The following is a 21206-nucleotide window of genomic DNA, read 5'->3' as shown; positions in this document are numbered from 1 at the left end:
CGCAATCCTTTTTAGGGTTCCGGAGCCAAAATGGCAAAAACGGAACCCTTATAGTTTCGCCATGTCTGACTGTCTGTCCGTCCGCGGCTTTGCTCAGGGACTATCAATGCTAGAATCTATAATTTTGCACGGATATATAGGTAAACTATGCCAACAAAATAGTACTTTTTTTTTTTTAGAGTACCTCCCATAGATGTAAAGTGGGGGTGTTTTTTTTTCTCATCCAACCCTATAATGTGGGGTATCGTTGGATAGGTCTTTTAAAACTATTAGGGGTTTGGTAAGACAATTTTTCGATTCAGTGATTTCTTTGCGAAATATTCAACTTTAAAGTGCAAATTTTCATTAAAATCGAGCGTCCCCCCCCCTCTAAAATGTAAACCGGTGGGTGGAAAAATTCGACAAAAATTCAGGATGGTAAGTAAGTAAGTATATCAAACTCTCAAGGAAAACTATAACGGCGAAGTTTGCTTGAGAATTATTAGTAGTTTATGAGTAAATAGCAGCCTAAGGTATAAAATATACCTAAACTTGGAAGATTCCGTATAAAATACGAAATCCTTAGAAAAATATTATTTAATTTTTTCGTAATGGCTACGGAACCCTATTTTGGGCGTGTCCGACACGCTCTTTGCCGGTTTTTTCGATGTAGAGAAAGAAGAGGACCTTTAGTCTTAGTTTGGAAAGTGATGGCAATGACAAAGCGGGACAGAATCATCACATCAGAGTCTGAATAAGACGCCTGTACTGTATCCAAAACACGACATTATACGACCGGTAGCGTTTTTAGGGTTCCGTATTCGAAGGGTGACAAAAGGAATCTTATTAATGTCGGTATGCTTGCCTTCCGTCTATCACAGGGCTAATATAAGAACCATAATAAATAGAGAGCTGAAATGTATATACTGTTTTTATTTCTATTGCCTCTACACTACAAACAACAAAATAATAAAAATACAATAAGATAAAAAAATAACTGAAGTCCCAAACAACCAATATAAAATTACCTCACAAACACTGCGTACATTTAGAAGCATGGCTTTGCTACTACTGAATTTTGTAGATACCTACGGCTGTTTATTTGTGGTGTAAAATATATTTTGGCGTACCTACAAATTTGTACGGAGCCCTCGGAGCTAGAGCTGACTCGCATTTGGTCAGTTTTTGTGATACATTCCGTGTCGTGTGCACTTGCAAAATTTTTGCTCTCATATTATAGAACTTGGCCACCTAATGTTATTTATACCTACATAGATACAGAACCTTCAGCGAGCGAAATAAACTTGACACGACACAAAGAAAAAGTTAACCTTTCGTTTGAAAAGTTACTTAACCCCTCGTTTTATAATTCATATAATTATCTCTACTTAATTTGAACCCTTTTAACCTGCGCCTTTTCTAATTAAAGGAAAGCAACGAATCCCCCATGGGTCCATGGGTGTTAGTAAAATATCTTAATAATACGATAGCTACCGTAAATTCTCATTTCCTAGTAACACGTTTCGATCCTTCGGCCGTCGAATTAAAAATGTATGCCATTTTTTATTGCTCCCGCATAGTATTGGGCGTATTGGATAATAAATTTCTACGTACATTCACGTGTTCAGGTTATTGTTGTATCAGCCTAGAATAAATGTATTATATTAAATCGGATACAGCTCCTAATGACCTGCATACCTACAAGTTATTCGATAAAGTCTAATGCGATCATCTATTTTAAACACTAAAGTATAATCTAAAAATGAAAATATTCTTTTGCATTTTGTCCCTGTATAATAATAATAATTTTACTGATTAGAATAATTATTTGTATTGTATTGCATTTTTTCCTATTTTCTAATAATTATAATATGTGGCGCTTCCCGATGCTCGTGCCTGATTCTAGAATAGGATTGGCACATATGGTTATGTGCCAATTTGCATCCAAACCCTTGTAGTTATTTTATCCTGAATGAGTAATAAAATAATAATTTGAACGAGTACATAACAGATACACAAAGTCAGTTATAATGCTAGAAGAAAATCAACTGCTAATCAAAAAAACGTTGAGCATGAAACAAATTCATAATTAAACCCCATAACGGTAAAGTTGAGCAATCCCTTAGAGGCCATAAATAATTATTGCATCCCGTAAAACGGGCCGTAAAGACGACGAGCCTCGAGATGAGGTAACGCGTAAACTGGATGGCATTAATAATCTAAAATGTATGGGGAATAGATAAAATTGATTGGCCTAAGCCTGTGGTGTCCGGATCGGAAACGTTTAACCCGCAACTTACGACTAAAACCTTAATTGAAACGAGCGAGAAATATGCGATTCGCGGTACATTGCTGCTTGTAAATTGATAGAGGTACGACCGCGCAATGGAACAAACTCGCTCGATATATCTCAAATCATCTCAATTTCGCCTTCGCCTTTAGTGAAGATATTTCCGGTTTGAATATGTTTAATAAAGAACTAATTGATGCCGTAGCTTTGATCATTCGAATTAAGTGGGGCATTAACGCCACAATCTAACCGCCTACTCAATTTTAAAATTACAGTACCGGTCTTTACTAAAGAGTAAGACAAGTAGGTATTTAGAAAACGAACATTTTAGTACTTATTTATAAATATAGAGTTAGTGATTTAAATATACATATAGTTTCATGCAAACTTGCATGAATTATATAAGTATTTTAGTACAAGCTTAAAGTAATATGTGGCTCGTCTTTGACGAAACCTTTCTAACTTCTTTTTAATCTACTTAACTAAGTATCAAACTTAATATGCCCCAGTTTTAGCCGCAAGGATATGACAAAAAAAATATGTAAAGGGTGAACGTAGCGTAATTCAAAAAAGCATTTTATAGCTCAGAGACAATGAAGTAGTTGCGCAATTTGGTTACTAAACTTCAGTTTTAGTGTGAAGCTTTAAGTTTCTTCTAGTGCGGATAAAATGATGTATACGAGTAGTGTGTGAGTTGAGTTGCAAGACATTACGTCTCCGCAGGATGGATTCTTTTAATAACATTAAGCCACAGCAATTTATCGTGACTCGCAGGTTTTTCGCTCCTTGTAAATAAGACCTAAAACCTGTTTTTCATGAATCAATAGAAACGCTACATTTACCTCGCCTCGCTCTGCTCAGCTGTTTCCACCAGAGAGATGTGCTGTGCGGGGATAGGTAAATAAAGCGTTTCTATTGGTTCATGAAAAACATATTCCTCGCAACACAACCTCGCACATCTTTGGTGAAAATGCAGCTTAAGGTCGCGGGTGAGTAAAGTAATCATTTAACAGGGATTTTAAGTAAACATTTAAAAGGGATTTTTAAGTATTTAAAAATCCCTTTTAGTTTTCTTATCTCTTCATAACAAGGCAGTAAGAGTAAACGCACAAGAAACCACACCGTTTGTTTGTCATTATTCTAAAGTTAAATCACCCAAGTTCCAGATGCTCAAGATAGAACAATTTCAAGTTCGGTGCCTTAATCTTCAAGCCAATACACACAGACAGTGCAGTTGAAGGCGTTACATGGCCTTGATAGTGTTTATTTAATTCTAATATTAATTTTTAAAACGTTAAAAATAATACCAAAAAAATCTAATTGCTATAAAACATTTAGATATAATGGACTGCAAAAATAAAAAATCGCGTATCACGTTTCTAAACGAAACTTTTGAAATGACAATGGCATTTACTTGCAAAATGGCTACAGCCGAAGTCCAGTCAATCAAAAAAAAAAGACAATGATACTTGTCAATTTACCCGGCAAAACTTTTTTTAAAGTGTTTGCTGTTCGGCTTTTAGGGCCATATACACGAACTGCAGCCCATTTAATCAGCTACATTAATACCTTATTAAGTAAACTAAATTGTAATTTGACGTAAAACGCGTTACATATAGAATATTCATAGTCCTGTGAATTTATTCATTAACTGATAAATTGAACCATAGAAATTCAGATTATTAATTTAAAAAAAAAAAAACAAGTCGTGTATAAACTTTATCGTGGATATTTGACGTTTTGCATTGAAAAAAAGACTGTTGTCTGGTAGGCCTAGGCCTGCAACATTATATTTTGAACACAACATAAACATTACATTGCATGTTTGAGAAAAGAATATTTTTATTGTATTGTAGCTACAAGTCAAAGACGGTATTTTGATGCAGTTGTATTGTCGCAAACAGACTCTTAAAGAACACATCGATGCCACTTCGTAGTTTCGGTGTGAACGAGACTTTACTAGTTAGTCTATAATGGTCTGTATATACCAATCCAGGGCTATATAAAGGCTTGATCTAGGTCAGACTGACTGCAGTGCCGAGATAGCGGGGCTGAAATTTAGACTATCTTGATGAGGATTCGAAAGTTAAGATAAAAATATGGCTTTTGGCAAATTTAAAATTAAACTATACTTAACATAAGAAGTTAAATACAAAAAACTATTATGTAACCACACATTAATGTTAATATTTCATTTTTTTTGTTTTTTTTTTTGATGGTATGTTGATGGCCGATGGGGTCAGAAGGTTCTCGAATGGCGTCCGCGGACCGGGAGACGAGCTGTTGGTACGAGTAGGCCTCCAACAAGATGGAGCGACTACCTGGTTCAGATCGCGGGATCGCGGTGGATGCGGGAAGCACGAGACCGGTCTGAGTGGAGAGCCTTGGGGGTGGCCTATGTCCAGCAGTGGACGTCTTTCGGCTGACATGATGATGATGATGAATGTAAATATTTAGCCTGGTGGTTTGATCTACAGCCTCTTAAGAAGAGGAGGGAGAGGAGGGTCGTTAATTAGATCATCTCCGTTCTGGTTCTGAGTTTTTCTGACTTTATGCACAAAATATTATATTTAAAAGTAGCGGACCCGGCAGACGTCATCCTGCCCAAAAAACACTACATTAAAATTATGATAACACACCAACAACAGCGCCATCTAGCGGGTCCAATTGCGTTTCCAAACCAAAAACCAACGTTGTTTTGCCATGTACAGTCAACGTCATAAATAAGTGATCACTTTTGTACCTTGTCGCTTTCAGTCGGTACACAAAATGACAAGGTACAAAAAGTGATGACTTATTTGTGACGTTGACACTTACTATTGCCACGATATTTTGGATACTTTTGTTACTTTTTTTAAGCAATTGATAATTGCAATATTATGATCTGTTTTTTAGAACGTGTTTTTTGAAGGACTACTTTGACGCAAATGAAAGTGGCTGGCAAGAGCATGCTCGTGACAGAGACGAGTGGCAGAGGGAAGGAGAAGCAAATGCCTAAATAGGACACTCAATAGATAGGCTATAAAAAAATTACATACCCAACTGCACAAGCTCTAGCCTTCTGTCAGTCACAAAATGCCAAGGGAAGGCTTTGCAGAAACTGGCAACGCCGATCCTCAAGTCAGTTACTTTGCTTGACGTGGCAACGACCCCCGCCTCGTTCACCGCCTCGCAATTATCTTCTTTTGATTTCTGACGCAACGGCACTGCGTTTATTTCATACCTGAAAATGTAAGACTAATTAACAATAAGTTTATTCTAAATCGACCACACAGGACCTGATAAAACGCTGCGTGATTTGAGTTGTGTCATAATCGCAAAAATCTACGCGAGAGCCAATGCCAATGTCATTATTGACGTCAAGCAAAATGTATTTCTTACCGTAAAAGAAGTTGTACACATGGAATTCTACTCGTATTCATTCAGCATTTGAGGAAGTTCGAATGAACTTCTTCACATAGATTTTACACGGTCATTCAGTATGACGTCATATCATTGACGTTATAAACTTTGAACATCGACGTAACGCACCTACTGAAGAATTTATTGTCAAAAACGCATGCCCAAAACTGCGTAGCCGCTGCGTCAGAGTTATTTGAGCTTCAGTATGGTTGATCCTTTATGAAACATTCTCGGTTTAAAATGTTAAATAGTGCTCGCTGTTAATGTAGAGACGTTGGTTGAACATGAATAAGATTTTAAGACTGTATTTTCAAAGTAATTAGAGCTCGAAATAATTGTTCCCAGTGTTTTGTGTTTTTAATGATTCAACGTTAGTGTAGAATTAACTGCTTCGCTATGACGACGATTACGTGGCGCGATGTAGGCGACGCGGAAACCGTTTTTTTCGTTCATTGCGCGGTGGAGTAGCTCACCGCAAAGGGGTTATCTAGTAGCAGTGGCAATGAATAGAACGAATTATCACCGCACCGCTGGTTGCAGGAAGCAGAGGCCAGGCTGTAATTTGTTTGAAACAAACCTCTGATATGTAAAATTTTGTCTGGGAGCACGTTTTACGGTGGAAAATTCAGAAATGGTCCCCTAAATAGTAAATACTTTTACCACCGCTATAAAACATAATTACGATTACGTTGATGAACAATTTTATATTATAGTAGTAGTAGTGGTGGTGGTGGTAGTGATAGTGTTGGTAGTAGTAGTTGTGTATTGTAGTAGTATAGTAGTGTTGTAGTGCTCGCTCGTTTGCCATCCAGTCGAATAAAAAAAATAGTGCTAATTAAAAAAGTTACAAATTTACTAAAAAAAAAACATGTTTTGCCTGAGTCTGACAATACAAGAATGTCAAGTTAATACAAGATTAACAAGTGTTTCTTCTCCAAATTGATGTCCCACTCAGACAGCGACATTTTGTTAAGTAAACACCAAACAGTTTCTGAGTCTTGTGATAGTTTTAAATTTAGGTACTTACCTAAATCTTCTAGGATCATTAGTATAACTCATCAGTCTTATATCCGTCTGTGTCTCATACAGCCTCCTCGCTATTGTTCTTAAACTTCCGACCAACAGGTAAGCCACTGGTTCGCTCTCTGTTGTGAGGTGAAGTTCAATCTTGTCTTCTTTAGATGTCGTGCAGACGAATGCCGCTTCATATTCTATTGATTCGTCTTTTTGCGCATCATCCTGTTCAAAAAAAAAGTCAATGACAATTTAATTACAAATGTATTCAATAGTATACGAGTATGTGTAATATCTATCTATGTATCAATACCTGTAAACGAGCAATTCTTGTATATATATTTCGGGGATCTCGGAAACGGCTCCAACGACTTCGATAAAATTTGGTATGTTCGGTATGTTTGGGATGTGGAGTTTGGTTTGGTTAAGGGATGAAAAATCGATCTAGCTTGGTCTTATCCCTGGGAAAACGCTTATAATACGGCAGATAATGATGATGATGATGGTGGTGATAAGTACTTGCCAAGTGTTTTGAATGATAGATACCTACCCATGAACACGTCATCCACCCTTGACGCAAATTTTGATCAAGGACTGGTTATGTAATTATTTAATCTATTGATTCAGGCGTATTGAACTGCAAACATTTATTTTGCTCCCCCGCGACCTTAAGCCTAGTTTATAGTTAATTGCAATTTTTATCATTTTTTCGGGATAGCACAAATCAGAAAGGTCTGTAGGTAGTGCAGTATTACTTAAATGTACTTACATCTATCACATTTTATTATAACTCATAATAGTTTAGCCCTTAAGATGTAGCAAAAAGTAATCATACAAACTTATACAGCGTGTATTGTTGATAGAGCGTCAAACTGTAATCAGTACATTTAGGTGCTGTGAATGGATATTAAAACAAATTTAATTTAGAATTAACTACCAGAGATTGCACAAAAGCTACACAAGTTACAATTTACAACTTTTCAATGCATACTGTTAAACAAAGACTACCGCTTGTAAATTGTAACTTGTAGCTTCGTGAAATAGGGCACAGAGTGTAATTCATTTTTGTTTTTTTTTTTCGAGCAGCAATGTAATGCGCACAATAATATGATCCGAGAGGGAAGCGTCCTGTGACAGCTGTCACGTCAACAAACTAAATAAAAACAAAGTAGTATCAAGTGATACATCGCGTGCTTATTTATTTTATAAGGAAAATAGTAAGTCAATTTTTTTACTAAAACATTATAAAGTGTGATTATTAAGGCCTTCGCTAACCGCCCATAAAGTTTGAGATTGGATCAAAATACACGCTGTAAAGTAGGTACCCGTATTGGCCTAGTAGTTTGACCTATCGTCTCTCAAGCAGAGGTTCGTGGGCTCAAACCCCGGCCCGCACCTCTGAGTTTTTCGAAATTCATGTGCGAAATTACGTTTGAAATTTACCACGAGCTTTACGGTGAAGGAAAACATCGTGAGGAAACCTGGACACACCTGTGAAGTAATTCAATGGTATGTGTGAAGTTCCCAATCAGCATTGGGCTCGCGTGGGAACTACGGCCCAAGCCCTCTCACTCTGAGAGGAGGCCTGTTCCCAGCAGTGGGACGTAAATAGGCTGGAATGATGAAAGTAGGTACGGGACTATCAAAAATTTGATGCTCATTTTGCGCTTATCCGCCTGCGTCAAAAAACTGTCTCTAAAAGCCCTGAACTGCGTTCAGTTTAAGCCACTTTGCTAACTTATAAAAAAGTCTGAAAGCAAACAACTCCAGCTCAGAGCTAGTTTTTCTTTTCCATGAGGAAAATCCAAACGCTCCATTCCATTTAACTTTATGAAAAACAATATAGAAAGAGGACTTAAAGCTTTCGCGTTTTTTATAAGCTCTCAAAGTTTATGACTACTTACTCAATTATATTATATTCATCTATTGTCAAAGTTTTACTTCCGATACGTTATTTTAATTGCTTATAGACTTTCCTTTTGTCGGACAAAAGATTCTTTCCTTCTTCTTAACTTCGTTATCTGGGGGCTGGATCTATCATGCAGCACCCAGTGTGCACTAACGAAGGTTTATTGTGTTGGTAACGCTAAACGCAATCACATTCATTTTTCTCTGTCAAACGGTAAATGTTATCGCATACGACAGCAGCTTAAGAGCTACTGCAAAACTACTAGCATTTGAATTAATTGACCCTTTTATCATCCACATCGTCAACTGAAAGATACCACTGCTTGACATAGATTCCTCCAAAGAACTCCAACATGATTAGTCCTGGACGCTCGCATCCATGGACTCCTGTGACCTTTACCAGGTCATCATTTCGTTTATCATTTCTCCTAATCAAGGTGGGGTAAACGTTAAGCTGCATTTAATCTGCAAACATTTATCTGTCGTGTGGTGTCGTGGCACATCTGAATATCGGTTTCATACAGTTTATATGGTTGCGTTCATATTTATCTGATGCAGTGTGTTGTGACGGCTTGTGGTGTGTCGCATCAAAGCTATAGGGAGAGAGAGAGACAGAGAGCATCACAACACAACGGTTAAATATGAATGCGGCTTAAGCAGTGGGTAAGTCAATCCACTTACCCACTGTACTGCGTACGTTTACCCCACATGACTCTACGTGGTCGCCCCCCATAGGGCCACGGGGCGCCCCAGATTCCCAAATGAATTAACCCCTTACAATACGAGTATTAAAATTGCAGGTGCGTATCTAACCGCATAATTTATAAAAGTCATAATGTAATGTTTGTCATAATTTTTGCTAGTCATAATATTTTTCTCGCCGAAACAAGAAAATTTCAGATTTTTTAAAATGGTCAGTTGTAGAACTCTATAGATTAGGTTAGGTTTGTATAAAAAAAATCTGAAAAATTTATGGATTTTGTGAAAAAAAAAGAAGTATAATAAACAAACACAATTATGATAAACATTATGACTTTCAAGAATTAGGTATGCGAGCCGATATGGACCCTAAAATTTTGCATGTACTATATAAAAATAACTAACCTGGTCATGTAAAACATCGTGAACACTATCAAGTGTGTGGAGAAATTCGATCAAATTGGTGCCTAAACATTTGTATGCGCGCTCTATCCGACAGTTGTGTGAGAATGCCGTGAGTATTAAATATTCGCCTAATTTTGCCATAAAGTCTTCCGTGCATACACCTGTAACAAAAATAATATCGTAATAAATAATCACAAGGCAGACGTCGAATCACTTCACTTACTATAATTTCATTTTTCATAATTTCACTTGCCATACCAACGTTTTACATAAAATATATAGAACCAAGCTCTTTCAGGATTTTTTAAATGTCATCTTAAATAACGCAATAGGATGTTAGGTTAGTTTAATATCAATTCTGAAGATCCTACTGTTTGAGAAATAAATTAGTTTATGACAAATGAAAATTATGGAAAATGATACATTACTCGTATGTCATTAGAAATTCGAGCAGACGATAAAGAACCGGATGATAGTCGCACCCAACGGTAGGTTTTTAAGGCCCAACCAGCGGCGCGGCGAGCGTGGTATCTGTTCATTGCGTGTTTTGCCACGTTTTCACTTTCCTGTGAACGTTTTGTATACGCAATGCAACATGAAAAACAGCGCCGGTCGCGCGTAGGCATGGCTAGACAGTTAAATACATTGGCGGCAGTGGGTAAAACAAAAACGGTTGTAGATTGGTTGTATGGATTGTTTTGTGTATCGCTTACTATTTCTGGTGTAAAATAAAAAGTTATTGTATTAACATTCTGATGAAAATTTGAGTTTAGTCCTAAGTTCAGACTGTTTCGAACTGTTTACTAATTATATTTTACCTAAAACAGTACGACTAGTAATTAGTTTCAGTATCAGTGCAAGTTTCTTGAGATAATAAGTGAGATCAAGTAGACTCCCGAAACTACAGCAACTTTGCTAGAATGTACTAGACTATAATAATGTAAGTATATTTATGATATATCCATTCGGTTTCTAAAAATATCATACATAATCAAAGTTACGTACAACAGCAAGAATATCAACAACTATGACATAGAAATAATTATTTAAATGGGAGTTAAAATGTGAAAGCAATCTCCAAATCCTACTGGATTAATTAAGTATATTTATTAGTGTCTAGGTAGGTACCTACCTAAATACTAAACAAAATTTTAATAAAATATCGACTCATTATTTAGAAAATTCTTCATGCTTTTCTTATAATTAAAATAGTTCTTAAAATAATGCTATAATGTGACAAAAATAACCAAAAGGGCGAGAAGGGTACAAATGAAGTTTTTCCTTTCTTCGTAAGAATAAAGTAGACGGTAATGAAACAAGGAAGATTAATTTTGAAGTTTATTTTTAGCCATATTTTAAGTTTAATTTAAAAGCAATACTGCTTCTACAGCGACGGTGCAGCTAAGTGGCTGTTAATGTAAGAAACTGACACCTCAAAATTCATTACATAGTTAGGTATATTTTATTTATTTAGTTCATACTCGATGCCTGCTGGATGTACACGTGCGATTTGAACTACGGCCGGATATTGTGGCGTTCCATCGCTTGAGGCTAACAAACATAAAAAATCCTAAACAGCTGTGTATCTCTTGTGTAATAAATTTTTACAGCATATTGTCTTTGATGCTATATTGTAAATAATTTAACTCAATATCACTCTATCGCGGCGTCAATCTCGCAACGTTAAATGTCATTACATTCCATAAGTTTCCATAGGTATACGTGTTATTAACATCGTACGATTTGGTAGCCTACAAAAAATATTAGAAAAGAACGTTCACTATATAATAAAGTGACAAGTGGCATGACACTGTATAGATAATAAGTTTATCAGAAGGTACAGTCAAGGAAACTGAATTACGTACCAGGGTGGAACCTTTGTACTACTAATGTCATGTTGACATCTCAAACATCTGCCAAAGAAATCATAGCGAAATTAATTATGAAAAAATTCCACCCTGGTGCGTGATTCAGTTTCCTTGACCGTGCAACGGTTAAATGTTCCAATTGAAAGTTTATTCACAGGATTCATAGTAACCACAAGTAATAAAATTATTTAATCTGTTGATACAATGTTAAAACATTAAGATGAGCGCTACAAAGCATGACCTGAAATAACTTGGATCCCAGACCTCGATATCGCTTAAATAAATCTCAATTTAGAACATTCTGTACACGTGAAATAGGACAACCAGTAATCTAGATAAAATAACATAAGTGCTTGCGAATGGGAAAAGTTTAATCTATACTAACTGATCTAGATAAAATCTAACGCGTGTGACCCGTTCTATATAGCGTTCAATTTTATTGAATGTACGTGTTCTTAGTAGTTGTATTTATGGTTAAAATTCGTTTAACTTGCGAATTACGTAGGTAGCGTTTATACTTTATACCTCTAGGCAACATTTTATTGTAGTAAGAGAAATGTACTTATGTTTTGTATACTACTTACTCGAAAAACAGTTTCGTAAGTAAAAGGTAAACGCAATAATAATTAATGGTTCTATATATTTAACGCCTTTTTAAAATATAGAACGCCTTTTGAAAATGAAGAAATTTACTTAAAAAATTAAAAAGGAGGTATTTACAGGTCAACTCGGTACTTTTCTGCCATGCTTTGAGAGATTGATAAAAAATATAATATTATATTTTTTCAAACAAATATGTTTTGGTAGAGATACAAACTGCTAATGAAAACAAATCATAACACACAATATTCTAGAAAACACGAAAAAAGATGGAGTGAGAACGAATCAAGAACATAATTTAGTTTGATCTATTTTATTTACTTACTATCAGTCGCCCGTACTGCGTCGTATATTTCTTGAAGATACGCGTAATTTTTGCAACTTCTGACATCATCTGGTAATCTTCTTCTGTAATCAAAGAAACATACATTAGTTTAATGATGAACAATTTACTGAATTTAGGTAAATAAACATTAATTACAATTATGCCCACGTTCCTCTGCGAGCGGAGCAGACTCAGTACGGAATCCTCTTAAAGGTCTCTACACATTACACCGTACCATACCATGATCGTAACAGCAACGTGTCAGGCAAAAATATATTCTTTGTATCAAAAATAATGAGACTATGCCCACAAGCACGTTTCGTAACCAATCGTCGCCGTCGCGTGTCATGTATAGGGTTGCCAACTTTTTTTACAAGAAATAAAGTACATTTACGTCTGAGAAGGGAAATAAACAGTATTTTAGGAAAAGGAACAGTATTTTCTTCTCTTCATATTTTAAAGACAAATTTTTGGGTGCTTCTCGCAAAACTAATCAATTTAGTTTCATTTTTATAAACCTCATAGTCCTCGTCAGAACCAAAACTAAAATAAATTTACATTGGCAGATTCGTTCTGAACCACCACTATTGTGACTTTGCTGTACTGACTTAGTGTGTACTTAGTGTTAGGCAATGTTTGATGCTGAAAACAGTATTTTACATACTTTATTTTAGTTCAACAGTAATAAGTATAATGTAGTGAAAAACAGTATAATAATGTTTTTCACAGTATAGTTGGCAACCCTAGTCATGTATGCATTTGACATTTCGTTTGACACTCCGTCTGACACGTTCCTATTACGGTCATGGCATGATACGGTGTACCTAATGTGTTAAGAGACCGTAACTCGCAAGGGCGAACTACATAGTTCTCCTTTCACCAAATACGAAGTCATAAGCTGATTGTTACTCCACTCCTTTCATTTCGTGACCTCGGTTTCCCCAACATCCCTTCTTTGAGGAAGACGGGCTATTAAGTCCCACCCTAGCCTATACACGTCCCACTGCTGGGCACAGGCCTTCTCTCCAAATAAGAGGGCTTGGGCCGTAGTTCCCACGCGGGCCCAGTGCGGATTGGGCACTTAAATCAGGCTTTTAAGTCAGATAAAACTATTTACAAAAATAAACATTCTAAATTCAAAATTAGCTGTGTTCCGGGCTGGAGAGTATGGCAGCCGGTGAAATTGTGGCAAATGAGATATTATAATAATATTAGCCTTCTATGACGCATAGGCAGTCTTTGAAATTGCATGAGTGGTGGTACCTGCTTTTCGTTTGGTATAATATAATATAAAATACAGACTTTAGTTATAGATAAAGTAAGTGTTAACCACTAGTTATGTTTGTAACCATTTATTTCGGAGCAGGTTTAGGATGGCACAAACTTTTACTTTATCAACACACGTTATAGCATATAAAGTGAAGATAAATGTAAGGAAAAGTCAAAGTAGATAAGTTTGTAAGTGCTAAGAACGCCAAAACTATGCCAGGCCATTAGAAGTTAGTTGGCAACACAGGGTTGTCCATGGACATCGAGTATCTTTTTGAAAATGTTCAAACTTTAGAACAAATTTTCTGATTTCAAGTTGTACAGATGCAAGTTCTTCACAACTGAATTATGATAGTTTTTAGTGATCTTGTTTATATTTCATTTTGACTACCTACCAACCAATATTTAATTCACTTTAAAGATTTAATATAATTGTTAGTTTTCGTGTACTGGCACTGTTTTGGGACGATGTTTTTTTTTTCATAAAACATTAACTTCAAATTAGGTATAATTGCTCAGACCCTATTTTGTCAAATTTTATACGGGATTTTTGCGTCTATTAAACAAAAAAAACACCAAATCAGTTCACGGGCCGTGGATATGTCAATAAACAAAAAAATATAGAAAAAAATAAGTATAGTATAACTTAAAACTTTTTTACCTTAATATTATCTTTTCGAGTCGATTATAAAATAAAATCGTATTTTGCCAACAATGAAGTGAACATTAAACGTCATTTAACTTTTACATTTAAAACTTAATGGACTTTTAGATTCTATTATGCCTTTGCCACGTTTTCGCTGACGTTTCGTTTGTGTCTTAATTAGTAAAATTAATGACTTAAAATACTTCTAGTTAACTTGACATTAATTTAGCATCACTTTGATTTTAGCAGGAGGTTTAAATTTTAATTTATACTGAATAGATCTTCAAATTCCGTAATAAGTATATAATACATATAATAAAACAAATGGAGTATTCACTTTATTTGAGACGACTATTATTTTCTTAATTGTCTTAGGAACGTTTTTTTAGAAACTAACTAATGACAAAATTTAGATTTATTACTTATGACACTTTATTAATTACCCACTCTGTTGTAGCGTCAATGACGTGGCGTCACTGACGCCGAAGCTGCTGTGCTCTGAATGCCAATCAGATAATCTGCGCTGTAGAACTGACGTTAGGACGCTGGCGGAATAACATCGTGCATTCTAGTAACGTAATCTTATATCACAAACCATTATCCTCACTGTAACAAGGTATTATAAATTGCTTACTAATTAAAAAATAGTATACTTACAAGCAGTTGTATTTGTCATAGTGTTCCGCTTGATTCTTAGTTAACGCTGTCACAGCTGCGTGAAGGGAGTCGTTCTGTGGACAAAAGAAAAGCTATTTTAGTGACATGAATACAGGATCTGTTTTAGCTTGCAAATGTTGACCTAGTTTTATGAATGGTGTGCACAAATTAAGCAAGACCTTCGGGAACGAGTCATTCATTATGACACTTTGGTTTGGATGCTTGTTTGAGTTAGATGTTCCTGTTTTTTTGTATTAAAAAATCTTCAAGGCAAATAAAATACTGAGTAAACATCATATTGCTTCAATAGAGAACGAAAATGAACTTATGCTTGAATAAGGCACTCGTTAAACTTGTCTGTGATATTCTTTTAAAAGTGCAACTTCTGTTCGTAGTACCTACTATTAATTCTGTGATTCAACTTCAACAAAAACTTTTCCCAAAAGCCACTTGCGCTTAAAACTACACTTTTCAAGCGCACATTTGTCTCAATTGATTTATGATTTATGAAAATTGTGTGATTGATTGTCTGCGCGTGAACAATGGGCCCTGATTGATGGCCCGATCATTTATCACGAGGCTATTGATTTAGGAATCGTAGACCGTTTTGGAACTTTGGGTATCGCTGGCTTACATTATGTGTTCTATTTTGAGCGGAGTTTAAAATGGTGGTGTACCAGAATAGTGTGCCGATGTTTTGCTGAATAATGACGGGTTCAGTATGATGCGAGTATGTGTGTTTTTAGTAGTTAAATGATGCGACAAAAAGTACTTTACTTAAAGTAATTTAATAGCCCAGTTGGAGTTATCGAATTGCGTCATATATACCTACCAGTGGCGTGCCGTCATAACAACTCGATTCCCATCGGCTTGCCTAATTTTTACGTGACATGAAGGTTGTGTACCTGTAATTACTGCAAAGTGTTGCATCCAATGACATTATCTAAGTCACGCTTCTCTGTCGCTCCGGATTGTCTAACGAAAATTTTCACTCCACGCAACCTGATACCTACACTGACTATATTGTTAATAGTCCGGCCGGGTACAATCTCCTGTCAGATAGACCGATCAAATAAAATACTAGCTCCATCACCAGGGCCACAATGGACGGAAGCCAAAAAAGATATCCTATCTATTCAGTCTAGGCGTACCTATGCAAGGGTTTACGAGTTTCGGCTAGTTTCATTGTTAATAAATACCTTGACAGTACCATTATGACTTATTATGACTCTTTATTGTTGTACACCACAAATAGTTAGCGATACAGAAAACAGGTACACAGAGTGGAAATTATAAGGTAAGCAATATGAATTACTAATGTATGGGCAAAAAACATTTCCCAAAGAATCACATCTCAAAATATTTACTCAAATTATCATTTGGCAAAACATCATTTGCCAAAAAAGCTTATCGCAATTTAATAGTTATTTTTTTTTAATAGTAGTTTTAGTCATATGGATATTCTGTATTTGCTCAATATTTCTTAATAAATCGCAATTTTACAGTTCATAATTTTTTTTTACCAAATTATTTTTTCACACTAATTACTTAGTCATGTTTCATATTACCAAGTATTATTTAGTAAAATGTATCGTTTGGCATAACGTACTCTTCCCAAAATATCGCATGACATAATAATCTACTTTTCTGGGAGCAGTTCGTTTCTGTGGGGGGCGCAGTTCTAACCTAACCTACTTTTTAACCCCCGACGCAAAAAGAGGGGTGTTATAAGTTTGACCGCTATGTGTGTCTGTGTGTCTGTATATCTGTCTGTGGCACCGTAGCTCTCAAACAGGTGGACCGATTTGAATACGGTTTTTTTTTAATTGAAAGCAGCTTTTCTAGCGATGGTTCTTAGATATATTTTTTCAAAATCGGTTCAGCCGTTTTTGAGATATTGAACTTTGAAGTGAGAAAGTCTTTTTGTTGGTTAGGTTAGGTTATCTGATATCAGTTCGTTTTTGCGGGAGATACAGTTTCAACCTAACCTTACTAACTTTTCTGGTAGCAGTTCGTTTCTGTGGGACACGCAGTTTAACCTCATCTACTTTTCTGATAGCAGTTCGCTTCTGTGGTAGACGCAGTTCTAACCTAACCTAACCTACTTTTCTGGTAGCAGTTCGTTTCTGTGGGAGACGCAGTCTAACCTCATCTACTTTTCTGATAGTAGTTCGTTTCTGTGGTAGACGCAGTTCTAACCTAACCTAACCTACTTTTCTGGTAGCAGTTGCTTTCTGTGGTTGGTTTGTGCGAAATGTCATACAATATTAGCCAAAATAAAACGTTTGCTTAATAAAATTTGACGTAGTAAAATTATGCCAAATGATAATTTGACCACATGAATAAAATGCGAAATGTAAATATGCTAAAGATTTGTTTGGGAAATGAAACTACTGCGATAAGTTTTTTGGGAAGTGAAATTTGGCCACAGAGTACAATTATGAATTTGGCAAAAAATATTTTGCCGAAACGGCAGTACGAGTACACCAAGCAATATAGACAATTACAATGGTAGAAGTGTAAAAAGCCGTGATGGCCTTGTGGTTAGATTTGTGGTCTCAAGCAGAGGATCGCATCTCTGGTTTCTCGAAATTCATGTGTGTATGAGCAATTGAAATCGGAGAACTTATATAGTGCCCCGATTGTAATTGCTCTAGTTTCGCGTATGCCGTTTTATTCATCTATCAAGAAAATCTCCAGCCACCACTAAGTAGGTTGTGTAAAATCTCTGTACGATTGCATAGGAAAGCTATGTGTGGTCAAAGTTTTTACGGGATACAGAAGTAAATAAATACAGAGGTCCGTAAAACCGTAAATGAAGAACCTGCGCGGGTATAACAAGTTAAATATTTAACTTTTTCTTCTCAGAGCTAAAAAGTAATTTCTGAAACTCAGTGTCTATTCTAGCTTAGTATGTAAGTAATCAAATCTTGCAAATTAAATTCGACGAACTTCCTGTAATAGGATTGACTTGAAATTTGATATACTTATGTAAATTGCGTGACAATACAATAATCTGGTAGTGACAATCCTTTGGTCTTCAAAGGTTAATGGCATCGATTTGAAATTTGGTATGCAAATGTAGTTTGGGTGACAATACAAGTACAGTCAACAAAAAGTACAGCCAACAAAAAAGCTTGTATTCAAAAACTTATTTATGCTATAGTCAGCAAATTCTACTACAGCAGATACTAACCGCTGACACCATAGCTGCAGCCTTATATTACGTAAGCAGACTAGGTGTACGAAGGTTAGGGAAGCCTTATTGCGTTACAAGGCTGCACTGCCATCTTCAATATTGATCACACGTACTTTACATGGAAATTTCAGCGTAATAACTCGGATAACACAGCGTGTGTCTATCCTCAGACAAAGATGAGTAAAACGTGTTGATTAAGATTTTTGTACATGTAGGTACAAAACATTTACAAACGCCACGGCTATTAACGAAGAAATAACTGATTTATGATTTTATTTTATTAATAGTTCCAAGTATTCTTGGAACTTACAATATACCTAGTACCATCCACGAAGACACGTGATTTTGTCAAAATTAGCCATTAATGACATTGTAATAAGAACCACGGCACCTATATACCTATAATTATTTACATTAAAATTCGGAACACACGAATATGTTTTAAAATAGTTAAGGTATTCGAAATTAAAAATCAATAAATAAACCTAAAACGAAAAAATAATTTTGGGGTGTCTGAGGTCAGTTATTTAATTAAACCTTGTACCTACCTAACTCTACTAACTGATTAAATCGGCTTCTTTTGTTTTTCCGTTTCTAAACATTTTCTGAAAGAGATATCTTTGTAGCTATAAGCCTGATCTTTGCTTAACTTTCTCAATGTACTTCCCTCTGCCGTCCAAAATGCAGGATTTTAGCTGTCCCGTTGTATCTTTAATATATTTTTCGTACTGTCTCGGGTTCGGAACACTCGGCTTAAAATGGAGAGCTCTTGACCTTACATCAAGGACTTTATTGTACTCCCCTATAATTCAGAGGCACAATTTAGTATTAATTCACTACGAAGTTTGAGAAATCATGAGATAAAAATTGAATAGAAATGGTTTTTTTTACCCGAATGTCCGAAGGAGGGTTATGTTTTTGAGGGTGTGTACATAATGTATGTATGTTTGTCTATTCCTTTGGCCGGACTACCTTAAAAAAAACTGTAATAACTAAAAAGGAACATATGTATGTTAAGTAACTAAAACTTTATCAGTCGGGACCGATTCCAAGCGTGCTTAGCTCTAAAATTCCCAGTAATAAATGCCTTTTTAGTTCTTATTTAAAGTTTTTTACAGCGGTAGTTTTTTTATCTATTAACATTTTGCCATTAACCAGGACCCGTTTTTGTAATTAATATCAAATAATATCTGAACAAACGAACTGAAATTAGTGAACGACCTCGTGGTTGTTGACCCGGAAAGAACGACTTTAATGCACGATCTGATAATTAAAACCCTTGTGGCAATTAGGTACAGTAGAAGCCAAAGATATATTATTAATTTACCTGCACTTTACTACCTACCTTGTCGCTGTCACATCCTGTTTGAATTTTTGTATAAAATCACAAGGCATGGTAGGCAAGGTACTAAAATGTAAGGACCAAGTGCTAGTCGGACTTGCGCAAGGGTTCCGTACCATTATCTTTACAACATTAAACATTAGCAAAAAGAAAACAACAAAAAAATCAAGTTTGTTGTATGGAAGCCCCCCTTGAATATTTATTTTAATTATTTATTTTTAAAGTGATTATACAAATGTGAATATTTCAAGCGTCTACCTGTTACCGTTAATATCAAGAAAAAAAACCGGCAAAATAATCACGTTTGTTGTATGGGAGCCACCTTAAAATATTTATTTTAGTCTGTTTTTAGTATTTGTTGTTTTAGCGGCCACAGTAATACATAACCTGTGAAAATTTTAAGTCTCTAACTGTTACGACTCAAGATATAGAGCCCTGTGACAGACAGACAGACAGCGGAGTCTCAGTGATAGGCTTCCGTTGGTACCTTGGGTACGAAACCCTAAAAACAAAAGATAAAAAATTTATACGACAACTAAAGGATTTTTTAACTCAGCTACAGTATAAATGAATATTTAGAAGAATAAAGAAAATAGTTATACTGTTATTGTTATTGTCATTAAAGATGATCTCATTGCACTAGGTATTACTTGTCCTATTATCTATTCATTCTGTGATACCACATAAGTTCTAAGTGGATAAATGTATAAGTAGTTTATTTAGATACTTGTTAATTTATAAGTGTTCCTTAAACTCTTCCTCAAAATAAATGAGGCTAAAATAGCATAATATGTTATGTATAAGTTAATTAATGTAATTAATTTTAAAATTGCCGCGCCCCAACAGGGCATCATTTTTTATATTTTTTTGTAAAAGGTGTTGCAATAAATAAATACTGAATACTGAAACTAGAGAGATGTTCTTCAAATACTTAAAATCGTCGTAACAGACACCTTAAGTGAAAACGTCAGAGTAAACGGCCAAATCGCGGTGTCGGGTATCTAATGGACGAGCTGCTATTGTTTGTTCGGAGCCGAAATATTTATTAACAAGATAGCCTAACTAAAACATAGCTGTAAAACAGATGACAGTATTTACAGTATAGTTTTAAGGATGGCAAAGGTTTTTGAGTTTCAGCAGCCATCTTGTTGTCAGCTTTTGTTTTACTTGCAGCGCTAGTATGTAAACAGTATTAACGAAAATGCATACAGTTAAACATAGAACCACCTCGTTTTTGAGGTAGGTTAGAAAGAGTGAAAGGGCCGGTATAATACGTATTTCTAATTATGTTGTATAATTTCTTCATCATCATCATCATCATCATCAGCCCGAAGACGTCCACTGCTGGACAAAGGCCTCCCCCTTAGAACGCCACAATGAACGACAACTCGCCACTTGCATCCACCGGTTTCCCGCTACTCTCACGATATCGTCAGTCCACCTGGTGGGAGGCCTGCCAACGCTTCGTCTTCCGGTTCGTGGTCGCCACGCGAGGACTTTTCTCCCCTAACGGTTATCTGTTCTTCGAGCGATGTGGCCTGCCCATTGCCACTTCAATTTGCATATTTTTCCAGCTATGTCAGTGACTTTAGTTCTTTGACGA

At 35.7% G+C, this 21206-nt stretch overlaps 1 protein-coding gene across 1 annotated transcript in view; it reads right to left on the bottom strand.

The window, feature by feature from the left end:
* The window catches only part of Gycalpha99B (guanylate cyclase 1 soluble subunit alpha 2), a 141567-nt gene that overhangs the window by 46159 nt on the left and 74202 nt on the right, over positions 1-21206 (bottom strand). The window contains exons 3-7 of the mRNA XM_074098126.1: positions 15063-15136; positions 12491-12573; positions 9698-9858; positions 6699-6910; positions 5308-5492 (exon numbers count right to left, since the gene is read on the bottom strand). Of these exons, the coding sequence (XP_073954227.1) occupies positions 5308-5492; positions 6699-6910; positions 9698-9858; positions 12491-12573; positions 15063-15136 (715 nt within the window). The remainder of the gene's footprint in view (positions 1-5307; positions 5493-6698; positions 6911-9697; positions 9859-12490; positions 12574-15062; positions 15137-21206) is intronic.

This window comes from Choristoneura fumiferana, chromosome 15 (genome assembly GCF_025370935.1).
Source record: "Choristoneura fumiferana chromosome 15, NRCan_CFum_1, whole genome shotgun sequence".
Classification (NCBI taxonomy): domain Eukaryota; kingdom Metazoa; phylum Arthropoda; class Insecta; order Lepidoptera; family Tortricidae; genus Choristoneura; species Choristoneura fumiferana.
Note: the sequence above shows the minus strand (reverse complement) of the source record. Positions and strands in the feature narration are given on the sequence as shown.